This window comes from Penicillium riverlandense, assembly GCF_028828495.1.
Source record: "Penicillium riverlandense strain IBT 135883 chromosome Unknown utg000007l_segment0_segment0, whole genome shotgun sequence".
NCBI lineage: Eukaryota > Fungi > Ascomycota > Eurotiomycetes > Eurotiales > Aspergillaceae > Penicillium > Penicillium riverlandense.
This window is the reverse complement of record NW_026643198.1, coordinates 493640-506984: the sequence shown is the minus strand read 5'-3', so window position 1 is coordinate 506984 and position 13345 is coordinate 493640. Positions and strand designations below refer to the sequence as shown.

The 13345-nt window shown below is 51.4% G+C and overlaps 4 protein-coding genes across 4 annotated transcripts; 1 reads left to right on the top strand and 3 right to left on the bottom strand.

Annotated features, from left to right (window-relative positions):
* Positions 1-819: 819 nt before the first annotated feature.
* Positions 820-5035, bottom strand: N7474_007780 (PT repeat family protein; the record flags this gene model as incomplete). The annotated part of the gene is made up of 2 exons (XM_057199190.1): positions 820-4074; positions 4814-5035. 2 exons carry the CDS (start codon positions 5033-5035, stop codon positions 820-822), a joined length of 3477 nt encoding a protein of 1158 aa, XP_057049891.1.
* A 124-nt stretch (positions 5036-5159) lies between these two features.
* Positions 5160-8229, bottom strand: N7474_007779 (uncharacterized protein; the record flags this gene model as incomplete). The annotated part of the gene is made up of 2 exons (XM_057199189.1): positions 5160-5359; positions 8223-8229. The coding sequence occupies 2 exons, from the start codon at positions 8227-8229 to the stop codon at positions 5160-5162; spliced, it is 207 nt and encodes a 68-aa protein (XP_057049890.1).
* A 1967-nt stretch (positions 8230-10196) lies between these two features.
* On the top strand, positions 10197-10673 carry N7474_007778 (ATP synthase subunit C family protein; the record flags this gene model as incomplete). Its single annotated transcript, XM_057199188.1, has 1 exon — positions 10197-10673. One exon carries the CDS (start codon positions 10197-10199, stop codon positions 10671-10673), a length of 477 nt encoding a protein of 158 aa, XP_057049889.1.
* Positions 10674-11887: 1214 nt separating this feature from the next.
* On the bottom strand, positions 11888-12649 carry N7474_007777 (uncharacterized protein; the record flags this gene model as incomplete). Its single annotated transcript, XM_057199187.1, has 1 exon — positions 11888-12649. The coding sequence occupies one exon, from the start codon at positions 12647-12649 to the stop codon at positions 11888-11890; it is 762 nt and encodes a 253-aa protein (XP_057049888.1).
* Between the last annotated feature and the right edge of the window lie 696 nt (positions 12650-13345).

The window sequence follows — 13345 nt, the reverse complement described above, 5'->3', positions numbered from 1 at the left end:
ATGTTTTGCAACATGTTACCTCAAACAATGAAGGATACTGACGGAATACTGACGGCCATCTGATATTTGCTTCAAATTTCTGCCAGATCATGGCCTTGCTATGAGCCACGAGTTGAGCTGCTGCCTACGAGATACTTATATACCAAGGGAAGAAAGCTGTCTACAAGGATCGAAACCCAGAAGACACGCCTGATCAAAGCACACCGTATCTCTAGAGAATATCCAATACTAGCTACAATGTAAGGGAAGATAGAATAAATAAAGTCATTCATTAGGTCATCGTCATAAAAATCATAACACACATCCTGGAGAGGAATATCAAGAACCAACCCAATCTCAAAAACGAGGTTGACCTTGAACGCACCAGCAACGTGATCGAGAGACGACAGACATAAGAAAATCATCAAACCATAAGAAAACATGGAAAAAACAAAACCAAAACAACAAAAAAGCAGATCTGACGCAAAAGGGAAATCGTAAAAACAGAAAAAAAGGACGCAGATATCAAATACAGGGGAATCGTGCGTGGGTAGAACATTCTGAACTTTTTTTTTTTTTTTTTTTTTTTTTGCGCTTTTGCATCCGGGAGGGCACACTGGTTGTATGTGTCCGGAGAGGAATTGTGGTAAATCAGATATAAATGCGCCACAGCAACGCAAGTATAGCCACAACCAAGGCGATCCAGAGCAAGGGCCTGATCGAATCAAATCATGTTAGTACTGTTCCTGAGAAGCGGAAAACAACAATGTAGATGGATCTCGCGTCTCCCAGAGCCCAGCACCAGGGAAGAAAGACCAAGGCTCAAGGAAAGGGATCTCTTTATTTCTTGCTGCCCTTTCCGCGACGGCGGAAGGGCGCAAAAATAGCACCAAAGAAGTTGACAAAGACGTTGCGCCAGATCGCCTTGAGCCAGCTGTCAGGTGCATTATTCAGAGAAACAGCAGTCACTGACCGGTTCTGGCTCGGGGGACGAGCATCTTCATCCGTCTTACCAGCCGCGGCCGCGGACTTGCTGGTGGAAGCTTCAGGTTCTTCGACTACTTCTGGGCTGGCGTCCTCCACATGGGCCTTCTTGCTAGTCGATGGTTGTTCGTCACTGGCGCTGGCTGCGGTGGCGAGCTGGTCCGTGGAGGGGATGTTGAGCTTTCGGAGGAGGGCTTCGCGGTCACCGGCGAGGGCTGCAAGAACCGGATCAGCATCCAAAGACAGAACAGAGGAACGGTTCAAGAGGAACGGCGCCGGCTTACCGTCTTCAGGCTGCGCCTCCGTGGCTGGAGCTTTGGTCTCGGCGTCCTTGCCATTGATAGCGGGCTCACTAGCCACCTCTACTGTCTGGGAGGCCTGTTCTTCTTCCGCAGGTGCCACTGTCTCGGGTTCCTGCGATGCAGATACCACCCCAACGGCAGCAACACCGGCTGCAGCTGCAACACCAGCGCCGAGGATCTCCGGAGTCAGGGCATGATCTTTCGCAACATCATCGTGCTCTTCCTGCTGAGAAGGCTCCTCCGTGGGTTCAGTTGCAGAAGTCTGTTGGGGTTGCGCCTCGGGTTGAGCAGGTTCATCTGTAGTGCCCACTTCCGCGTCTTGAGGAACTTCTTTGTTCTCAGGTTCAGGCTCAGTCACGGCTGGCTCAGAAGGTGCCTCGGGCTGCATTGTTTCATCTGCCTGCTCAGGCTCTGCACCCTCGGCAGTGGGAGCAGCAGCCTTCTCCTCCGCAGAGTCTTCCTGAACAGGTTCTTCAACTGCCGGTGCCACATCCTGCACAGGAGTGTCGGCGACGGACTCGGTCACAGCAGGAGCCTCGGTGGGAGTGTTATCAGCATCAGCTGGCTCAGCGGCTCCATCGGTAGTAGGCTGCTCGACTGGAGGGGAAACCTCAGACACAGGCTCTGGAGCCGCAGGTTCCTCCGAAATAGGATCTTCAGCCGGTTGCTCAGAAGCAGATTGGTCAACTTCTGCAGCAGGATCCTCAGGCACAGGTTCGTCAACGGCAGGAGTCTCGGGGGGTTCCTGCTGAGAAGACTCCTCACCAGCGGTCTCCTCCACAGCAGTCGACTCAGCCACAGGCTCGGGCTGTGCTTCCTCAACAGGCTCCTCTGAAGCAGTGTTGGCCTCTTCGGTCTGCTCAGTCGCTGGCGCAACTTCTGAGGCTTGTTCAACAAGAGTGTCATCAACAGCTGGTGCCTCAGAGGCTGATTCAGTCGCAGGAGCCGGCTCCTCGGTGGTCGTTTGTTCGACAGATGTCTCCTCAACTGGTGGAGCGATTTCTTCAGCAGTCGACTCTGCAGCAGTGGGTTCAGCTTCCACTGGCTTGTCTTCAGTCGGTTCCGTGACATCCTCCTTTAGGGGCTCGTCGGTGGCAGTTTCGGTTGGGGCTTCATCCTGGGTAGAAGATTTGGCAGCAGGCTCTTCGGCAGGGATCTCCTTGGTGGATTCCTCGACGGGTTCAGCTTGTGTCTCGGCGGCTGGCTCCTCAACAGCGGAAGTAGTCGTATCCTCAGTGGCTGCTTCAGCCGTAGCAGGCTGCTCAGAGGAGGGCTCTTCCCTGGCCGGGGCGTCTTCGCTCGCTTCAACGGGCTCCTCAGTGGTCGTATCCTTCGCAGAAACTTCAGGCGCCGGTTCGTCGACGGCAGGCTCTCCGACAGCAGAGGGCTCTTCTACGGCAGGTTCTTCCACAGCAGGCTCAGCAGCAGGAGCAGACTCTTCGGCAGCAGCAGGTTCTTCCACGGCAGCGGGTTCTTCCATGGCAGCAGGCTCTTCAACACCAGCGGACTCTTCCACGGCAGACTCGGCAGCAGGTTGTTCTACCGGAGCCTCAGTGCCAGGCTCCTGCACTGCCTCGGCAGGAACAGTCTCAGCGGTCGTATCCTCCTCAATAGCCATCTCCTCAACCGCTTCCGCGGCAGACCCAGCAACAGCGTGCTCCTCGGTAGCGTCAGGAGAAACAACAGAGGCCGGCTCTTCAGCTGGTTGTTTGTCTTGCTCCTCCGTGGCAGTCGTCTCTTCACCAACTTTATTAGAAACGCCAGAGGTAGATTCCTCGGTAGAGGGCTCAATAGCCTCGTCAGTAGTCTTCTCTTCGGCCATCTCATCCGGAACACCGGTGGCTGGCTCTTCAACTGTCTCGTTCATCGAAGGCTCCTCCGCAGGCTTGGAGAGACCTTCATCAGCGGCGGGCTGTTCAGTAGAAGATTCAGCGACTGGTTCTGGGGTTTCTTCGGTGGCTGGTTCCGCAGCAGCCTCGGGAGCGGGCTCCTCTGGCTTAAACTCTTCAGCTGGGGCTGCATCAGCATTCGGTGCCTCTGCAGTTGGCTCGGATGTAGTGTTCTCTTCCACAGGCTCTGGATTGGCTTCCGTAGTAGCCTCAGCAGCTGGCTCTTGGGCAGATTCCTCCACCGGCTCATTGGCAGACTCAGTTGTTTCCTCAGGCTGTGGCTCATCGGTGGTGGGTTCTGCGACAGGTTGTTCAGTAGCCTCAGCAGCTGGTTCGGTAGAAGCTTCTTCAACCGCTGGAGTCTCCTCTGGAGCCTCAGATTCCTCAGCGACGGGTTCGGCAGCTTGACTCTCAGCGACAGGCTCCTCTGTCGTCTCCTCTGGGGTAGCCTCAGTAACAGGCTCCTCGGCAGTTTTCTCGGTTTCAGCCTCTGGAACAGTTTCGTCTGCGCGGATGGTCTCGTCACCTGCTACTCCAAGGTCGGTTTGATCCACTTCATTCGAAGCATCGGGAACCGCAGCAGCAGTTTCCGGGGCATCGTCTGTCGTAGCGGGGTCTTCAGCAGTCGGTTCTTCCGACGTCTGCTCTGTGTCCGCTGGAACGGTGGAGGGTTCTTGTTCGGAACTTGGCTCCGTTGCATGTTGTTCTGACTCGGGCTCTTGTAGAGTAGCGTCCGCAGGTTGTTCATCCTGGGCCGGTTCTGCAGCAGCCTCTTGGGTCTGCTCCTGTGTTTCCGTAGCCGCAGTTTCTGGTTCAGGCTCTGCCTCGGCGGTCTTCTCATTCAGGATGGACTCCGTAGCAGCGACATCGCCGTTGAAGATGGGTTTCTCCTCTACCAGCACGGGGTTGGAGTGCAGCTGCTCGACCGAGACTGGGTCTCGGGGCAGAGTCTCGTCAGTAGGAACTGGAGGTCTTGGTTAGTATTGATTGGCAGAGAAATGGATGGAGGAGAGAGAAGTACCATTATGGATTGTAGCAGTGGCCATGATCGTTGGGTTCGTCAAGTCGTTACAGTCGTGAGGAGGGGTAGATTAAAGAAGATTGGCAACTTGACCAGCAAAGCAGACCGGGATGGATGGGAAGGAAAAGAGAGAGAGAGAGCGAGAGACACAGAACTGAGAGCAATAGAGCTAAGTACAGGTGGGGCAGCGAGTTGGCACAGTGACCAACTCGTGCTAACCTGCTGATCGCCAACATGCGGTGAGCTACTTAACGTTCGTACTACATACTCTCTACTCCATGGATAACGATCATGAGAGGCCCTGAACTAGTGATCGCTATGACTGCCTACCTGGCCGATAGTGACGACTGCCAGATTTAATTACTCACACACTTACTCCCTCACATATATCGATAATAAACCCCCTGACCAATCTCTGAAGAAAAAGTCTAGGATGCGCTAACTCCCATGCTAGTGAAGCTAGTCCCGCCCTAAGCTGCCGTGCCCAATGGCTGCCCACTGTCATCCGTGCGCCAAGGATACATCCACCATCGAATTAACTACAGTAGAACAGTTACCTAGAACCGAGTATACTCGTCAACTATTAACTAACACCTCATGGCCTCAACCGCCTGTGACTGACGAAAACTCAACCCCACAGCATGCGTCCCGCTCTGCGCCACCCGGATCTGCGTCTCAACCCCACGGTGCGCAGCAGTAACTGCATGCGTTAGGTCGGTTTCGCTGCCTAAGTTGACTTCCCACGCCCAAACATCGGTCGCCCAGTTCCAGCTGGCAATCGCCCGAACCTCCCGGTTGTTGTTGTCGGCCCAACAGGCATAAAGGCTCGGTGCCTCAGGTCGGGCGTCCGCTCCAGTCATGCCGGAAATGCGCGCGGTAGGGTATCATAGGCTGATCGTACCCGAATTGTTCGCGGATCACACCCGCGCCCGACTCGTCATACTCATCGATTTTGAGGAAGGACTGTTCGACATGTTCTGGTAGCTACCCTAATGGGGAGTACACGATCTCTGCATAATCCCACAGTCGGCGCTGTAGAGTGGCAGTCTTGATAGTTAGGTCAATTTCGAGAAACAGCCCGGCCGTAGCGGATGTGCCAGATGGGAAGGACTCCGTGTTCATGTCGTTGTTGTGGATGGGCAGTGTGATTTTCTGGTCCTTTTGTTCTTGATCCGGACGCCGTACTGGAAACAGAACTGCGCGCCGAGTTTGAAGTCGCCTCCTGTCTGGCCCTGCATTTGACCGTAGCCAATTCGATTTTCTGGTTTTTGCTAGATGGGTGTCGAGGAAGACGGGGAGTCGGGATATCCGAGTCGGGCCCGGAGGACCCGCTCTCCGGATTGTACGAGCTATGTAGCTTGGCATCTGTGGTAGACAAGGTGTCATTTATTTGGGGTATGGAGAGATGGTCACGGAAGTTGTTAGGTTGCATTATGCGCCGGATAGGACGAGGGAGCAACATATTCGTATTGATATTCTCGTATATAGCAAGCTTCATAACAGTGAACTAGAGCGGCTTTTCATCTCATCATCATCTCTTTACGAAACATGATAGCAAGCTTCATAATAGTAGCGTAGATTTGCATCTATTCACCAAGCATGATAGTAACGCCAGCTAGGCGTGCATGTGGACAATGTGGCTTAGCGCAGATCTGGCAACTGCTTGAGCAAAGGACGACTCAAGTTGTGCCCGGCCGGGGTGCACAGGCTGGCCCGCTGCTCGTGGATAAAGTCCTTTGGAATAGTGCTTCCATATAGCGGGCATATAAGGCGCGTAGTTCTGATTTCACCGGCATTAGCCGGACGAAGCAAGAACACTCTTGTGCCTCGACTGTGAAGACAGGCCATAGTAAGTGTGTAATTAGATAATACTCACCATATAACGCCAGCTCGCCTCCGGACCTAACCAATTCCCTTGCTTCTTATACTTTCGATGTTTTGGATAGGGCACGAACTGACTCCGAAGCATGCAGCCAAAAATCCTGAGGAATATCTTGTCATTCTTCCACTCTTCGATCCTTGGTGCAGTTACAGGGCGGAAAAGGAGCATCTCCTGGAGAGCGACAGAGCTTTTGATAAGGGCAAACCAATCTCGGCAGACTCTCTGAGCGGAAACGAGAAGGGTTTTCCTATTGAGTTGTAGGAAGACGGCTTCCAGTATTTCGAAGGGAAACAGGGTGTTTATTAGGCAGGGGGAGTAGAGTGTGGTTTCTTCTTTGACGGGTGATTTATTTTTCTTTGTTGCTAGCTTTCGAATAGCTGAAGATGATGCAGAACGTCTGCTCGGGGCGATACTGTACCATCTTGTATAACTTCGTAGCGTGGAACGTCTGGAGGAGCGGGTTGTAGGTGCCATATCTGCACTGTCAACTCATTGATTTCATTAAATGCATCGGTGGAGATAGTTGCAGAAAACGTAATATATATGGGATAAATGGTGAGATCAATATGACTCGAGCATATAAGAGTATAAGGTTTCACCACATGGATGCCTAGGTAAAGCCTCGGATCAAGGCCAAGTACACATGTACCATGCCTATTGCGTCCAATGCTGCCTAATAAGTCTGCCAGTTTTTTTTTAAACTTGAGATACAGGAATACAGCATGAACACTATGTTGGATTTCACGCAGTGTAACCGCGAATAGAAGCTAGACGTTGATGTCCAGCAATATATCTAGCGGAAATGCCCGCAAATACCAGATAGCCAATTACATGCAGCTTGGGATGTAAATAATGAGTTGCCTTTTGTCGAGTGGTATAGCCGCCACAGTCATGATTCAAACTTATATCGCAAGAGTAGCCAGGCACTTTATCTCTGCATCAAGTATGTAAAAGCAAACCCAGTCTGGCAGTTATGGGCAAAGCCATGAGTAGAGACGCTGCGATAACATCTTTAATATTTCCAATCACTCGTGTACAGAGTCATAATTCTGACGTAGCGCGACTAGGTCAGCGAGGTACTGCAAAAGATAGCAACGATACCATGGTTACCATTTTGACAATCAGGCCCCAGCTCGCCTCTGGATGTAACTAAATTTTGTATTTCTCATCCTTAAATTCTATCCGAAATTGGGTCATTGGGTTAGATCGTCAAGACCAAAGCAGCGGCGAAGATTTTGTGCGTAACATTTATCCCTGTCTAATAGGGTCCATGGAACAGCTCGCGAGAACAACAGTTCTTGTAGGTAAACAGAGTTCTTGACTACTACACCCCAGTGACGGCTGACTCTCGCAGATATGAGAAGAGTAGTAGTATCAACGTATAGGAGAATCGCCTCTGGTATTTCGATAGGAAGACGCTTCTATGTCATTCGCGGGTTATAACGTCTGTGGCTCCAGTAGGCACCATAAGTCAGAACCGTATCAACGATGTGAACCAGAAGAGAAGGTCGCATAATGAGATCAGCCTAGCTCAAATAGGAATAGTGTCACGAAATGGCCGATCAGACCGCAGAGAGCCTTCTATTTAAGTGTAGCGGCAGCTGCAACACCAAAACTAGATTAAGTCTGTGTTACTGATTGAATTAAAGCTTTTCCATTGGAGTAACAGAAGAGAGGTTAAATGCCTAGAAATTCGTGGCGTAATTTAACTAAACTCGAAACTCCCTGTGCTATTAACTAACATTGGCGAGTGACTGACCTCCAAGTATATATATCAAAATTTCAACCACTAGATCTCAAAATTTCTTAAAACATTGTGTATAGGCCAGATAGGACTTGAAAGTTCGTTATATTTTTCCTGGACATGAAGGAACGCTTATATATAGCGCTCTGTTGGGCCAGCAGTATAATCATGCCGCTCAGGCATATTTTCTCATAGCTTTCTGACTCAAACTGTAGGAACTTCTGGTTGTGAAGCAAGGAAGTAAGAAGAATCTGATCTTGGCAGACCCCTGTTGATAGAGAAGAATGCTAAGTCCTTACCATTCTTAAACTCCATTGCACGTGGTTTTTCCTTTGACTGTAATTTGTTCACGGCCACATGATTTTTATTTTGAAGATCCCTCGGCCGTTACGAGGCACCTCCTTTGTCTTGTGTAGCTTACCTTCCATATTTATTGGCTGCCTTGCCTCTTATCACTCTGATCTGCAGCCCGAATTAAACCCGAATTAGGGCCTCGTCATGCACATTATTCCGCCTCCTTGCCCACGTAGCAATAGAATACGCCCCATTGAGTGGATTCCTTAAGGTAGACTACGTACTCCGTGCTCCTGATTGACATGGACAAGTGACGGTCATACTGAGTCCGTGTACAGTGGTTTGCATATATAGAGCAGGGGCACTATTGTTTCTGTAGTGATAGTTCTCCATAGTTTAGATATGCATGGGGCTAGTATCTCCTTATACTACCTCAATTATGCCAGCTGGCATAACAGCCAACCAATTCCGGCGCATGACCTCAACGAAGTCGATGATGCCTCGATGACCGGGTCAAATGGGTCGTATGGTACGGTAATACAATACCCTAAAACACCCGAGACCCTCTTTAACCCCTGGCTCCACGACAATTTTACCCTGCGAAAGCCTTCACCAAGTTGCACACCACTTGAGACAACCCCTTCTTACTCATAGAACAGCCATTGAGTCTGTAGAAAGTCAATTGACCAGCTCTGAGTGCACCCGGTATATGTACACCTTCACGCAAGGGTTTACGGTAACGGCCCCTAAGCCGAGTGAGCTTGTGTGGGTCACGCCAACCAGTTCAGGGTTGGGATCAGCCGGCTAAGTTTGATTTTCCTCTCGGAAGAATGCGCGCGGCGTGCAGAGCCGCCTTTTTAATTTTTAATTTTTTTTCCCCTTCGGTACTTGCCGTCTCCTTCTGTCGTCAAGTCCAAGGTATAAAAGTCACTCCGGGCCCTCGACAGGTGTATAGGTGAAATGTACTGTGCTTTGCGAAGCCCGCTAGACCATAATTCGGCACCCGCCCCCTTTCGTGGAGCGACCCGGTGGACGGGGCAAGTCTTTCGAGTTGGTTTTTCGGGTTCTAGCGGGTCGGAATCCATTCGAGTGGAGGCCGGCCGGAAGCGAGAGCAGGGCGGTGTCCGTGATGAAAATTTTTTTCCTGCTTCGCTCTTTCGAGCTGCCACGCCTTGCAAGGGCGCCCTTTAGAAGTACCCTTTATAAGTACCAGAGGATTGTTCTGCAGGTAGCGACAGGTATCTCTGCATGGTCTGCATGTAGAGCTTTCTACCTCTCTCGGAACAGCAACAGAAGAGTGGACGCGGTCAAGCGGACTCCCATGGGTCCATAATTACGTATTCCCAATAGGACCACTCGGTGAAGTGCCTTCCCGAGGGAAGGGAGAGCGCTATCGACCTGTATCAACCGACCAAGTGGCTTTCGGGTGGACCGGTTGCCCAGCAGTTGGTGGACCTGGAATCCGAGTCGGCCCGGTTTTGGGTGACGCCGGGAATAAATCCAGAAACATAACCTGGATTTAGGCGTGCCGGAGGAGCCATGATTGGTTGCATAGCTCTGGATCGGTGGATCCCAATCCACTCGATTGGACGATCCACTGCAGGGAAGGGAGTAAATACGAACCAAAATGACAGAATCACCATGTTGTCGCCGATTCCCTCCATGACACAAGTACAGATGCCCCCAGCAGTCGGTTTATATCTTTTTCAATTCTAGACAAATGCAGGGAGGGTGTCAATAGCTTCTAGTATCCCATCCATGGCCAACCTGCCCAAACACCAAAGTAGAGCCACGGTGGACCCAAGGCCAGTCCAAACCCGAATGAACCCGAGGCCTGCAACAATAATACAGGCGTAAGAATGAAAAACGCAGACAGAGCAAGAATGCCTGTGAAATACTGCGTGGTTTGGTCCGATTAGGGCTCTTGCACGCGCACACTAGCACGGTCTGGGTATCGGACGGGCGAAAATTTGACCCGTAGAGTATTTATGGGTAATTCTCTCTCTCCAGCTTTTTTCTCCCTGAAAAGTTCCTTCTTTCCATATATCCTCCCACACACACTCTCTCCTCTCCCCCAATTCCTACCACACCACATATCAAAATGGCCACCTCTCGTGTCTTCGCCTCTCGCCTGGCCACCACCATGGCCCAGAGCGCCAAGGTCGCCCGTCCCGCCGGCCGCTTCCAGCTGAACGCTGCCACCAAGCGCACCTTCACCTCCCAGAAGAAGGCCCCTGTCGCTGCTTTCCAGACCCCCAAGCGTGTGTCCTCGCCCACTCTCCTCCAGGCCAACGCCCGCCAGGTCTTCGCCCAGCACGCCGCTCGCCGCCAGTACTCTTCTGAGGTCGCCTCCGCCATGGTCGAGGTCTCCAAGAACCTGGGCATGGGTTCCGCCGCCATCGGTCTCGGTGGTGCCGGTATCGGTATCGGTCTCGTCTTCGCCGCTCTGCTCATGAGCGTTTCCCGCAACCCTGCCCTCCGTGGCCAGCTCTTCTCTTACGCCATTCTGGGCTTCGCCTTCGTCGAGGCCATGGGTCTGTTCGACCTGATGGTTGCCATGATGTGCAAGTACGTCTAAGCGACTCATCAACCAACTGTGTTCAGGATATGATTCGGCCCGGGGAAGGTATTTGGTCGTGATGTATTACCATGTACTACTTTCAGCGTCATCTACAACAACCTTTTCTCTTTTGTACATATAGAGTCTCGATATTTTGGGGGCCTTTTTCCTCTCTTACCCATCTCTGCTTTTTTCCAAGAGCCAACCCAAAAAAAACTCTGTGTGTGGGACCGTGCCTTTCCTGGGGAATATTATATCAAAAAACAAACGGGGTGACGCTGCATTTGCTCCAACAATAGATCAATAGATTTCAATGATAGACAGCTGTCGGAAACAGCTTTTCCTATGTTTTGAGCTTTGCTGCAGGGTTTTTCTCCGTCACCATGCATAAAATGGAATCTACCCGTCCACACCCCAACCCCTAGCCATTGGTCTTTGATTTTATGGTCAGTACATCAATTGAACCCATTATAGTCTATTTATCACGTTAATACATCTGCCAGAGCCCCTATCGAGCTGCTGCCAGCTGTTGCAGAGATCTTCGGATTCACGACCCGCACGGGTCCGGCTGACTCAGCATGATATCATCGGGCTTTAAAGTTATGCGCAGTATAAGGAATATCATGATAGAGACAAATACGAGTCCCTGAGTAAAGAGCTGTCAACTACAAAATAATATTGACTTGGTGAATGAAAATCTATGCATCTTACTCAGGGGTCAGACTATAGTCAATAGCAGTTCCCTGCTATCACTTTACCTACCCACGCATCGGAGATATATAGCGTACCTTCGTAGATACTAAAGCAATCCAGGAGCAACTGCGATGTTCTTCCAGCTCAGCTGGGCCAAAGCTTAAAAGCAAATATCTCACCCCAACGAGACTATCACTACATGAGCAAAGAGACTGTTCCTAAATCAAAGAATGATAGTTTAAAGTTGCGAAAGGTGCTCAGAGGTCCGGGATTAAATCCTTCAACCTAACTACATGCCGTATGTACGCCAAGAACTGTCATCTCCAGATATAATGCCTAATTTTCAGCTCCACCCTCACCTATCGATTCTTCCGGAAGCTTTCATTCTTCAAGTCGTACCAGGTATTACCGAAGACGACGTTCAGCGACTCGTCGCACAACACAATTAATTTTGCTTGCTCGCTAATAGGAAATAGGTATCACCAAGACATAAGAGAAGAGCACAGGGTCACCATGCTCTTTAAAAGATTTGAAAGGACCTAGAAAATCTCCAGGTCCTCAAACTCCACAACCAATCCACTCGCCATCGCAGCCGAAGACCCATCTAGCGATAACCCGTGCATCGCATCCCACATCGTCCCTCCACGAGAGATATTCGTCGGCCGACTGGCATAGACGCCAACATGTACGAATTTGTCCTCGACACCGTAGAAGAACCATGTCACTTCCCGCAGTTTCTTCCACGTGCTCCCCACTGCTCCGGGCGAGAGCGCATATGGTGATGCCGAGGGAGCCTGATACCAGATCCAGAGCGCATGGCCGATCCGCTCGAGCTTGATGCGCAGTGAATGAATGCCCATCCCACCGGCTGGCAGGGCTAGTGGCGACAAACACCAGTCTGCGCCGTCGGCGGTAGCACTGACTGAAGATGCGTTGACTGTGCCTCCGGAAAACTCCATGCCGGCTTTGACCCATTTGCATGGTTGGGGCGGTGATGATCGGCATGTTGGCGAAGGGACTGAATTAGAGGAAAAGGGCTGCGGTGCTGCGCCGGCGAAGATCACCAGTCCGCCTTGGTCCCATTCCATTTCCCAGTCGGCGCTGACGGTGACTTCGGCCACGACGAATGGATGCCGGAGGGATGTGAAGACGATGGGCGCGGTAGATGTATCGCCGTTTGGTGGCTTGCGCCAGAGATCCGTGTTTGGACCCGCCGTTAGAGTGAAGAACTCCATGCATTGTGGCAGGGAGAATTCCGGGGGCAGATTGAGAGTGGCGAAGGTTGAGCCATCGGGTGGCATATTGAGTCGCAGATTGGATTCCCGACTGATACGACGGAACCAAAAAAGATTTGAACACGCACAACGAGTCGAGTCTCCTATCAAGACCTGCAACAACGGCAGGAATTGAAGATGTCGCTGTCTCGCTGGACTGGAACCAGGCCGGATAATCAAGAGACACGGCGGCCACAGCTCGGGCCTAGCCAAAATACAGACGCTTGTTTAAGGGGGTGCTAGGAGAACGCATGGGAATATTGCTTTTCTGGAAAAGGGTGAGATGCAATGCAGTAGTTGCGAGGCGCCGGCGCCCACTGGTGGTCAATGTGGTGGCCGAATGCGGACAATACCAGATTCGGGGTGGTGAACCGAATTAGAAAAAGAAAAACAATAGATCTGCCGCTGAGACTCAAACACCGAAGAAATTATAATTCTCAAGTGACTTGCACTCATCTAGTATTTATGTAGATCGATCACCGTGTGCCGCCTCTCGGCGAACCAGACAAAGAGAAGAATCATTCAGGGGCCAGCCAATCCTGTCCGCGAAGCGAAGGGACTCGCGGGCAGGCCGAAGCTGGGACTCGACTCCATTTGAGATGTTGATGCGGATCAGTTCGCAAGAAGCGGGTCCCACGCGTTCTGGGGGAGTCAATCACGTTGTGAAGGATAGCAGCTGAACAGGAAAGGCAATCGAATTTGTGGATTCGATCCTGCCGCTCA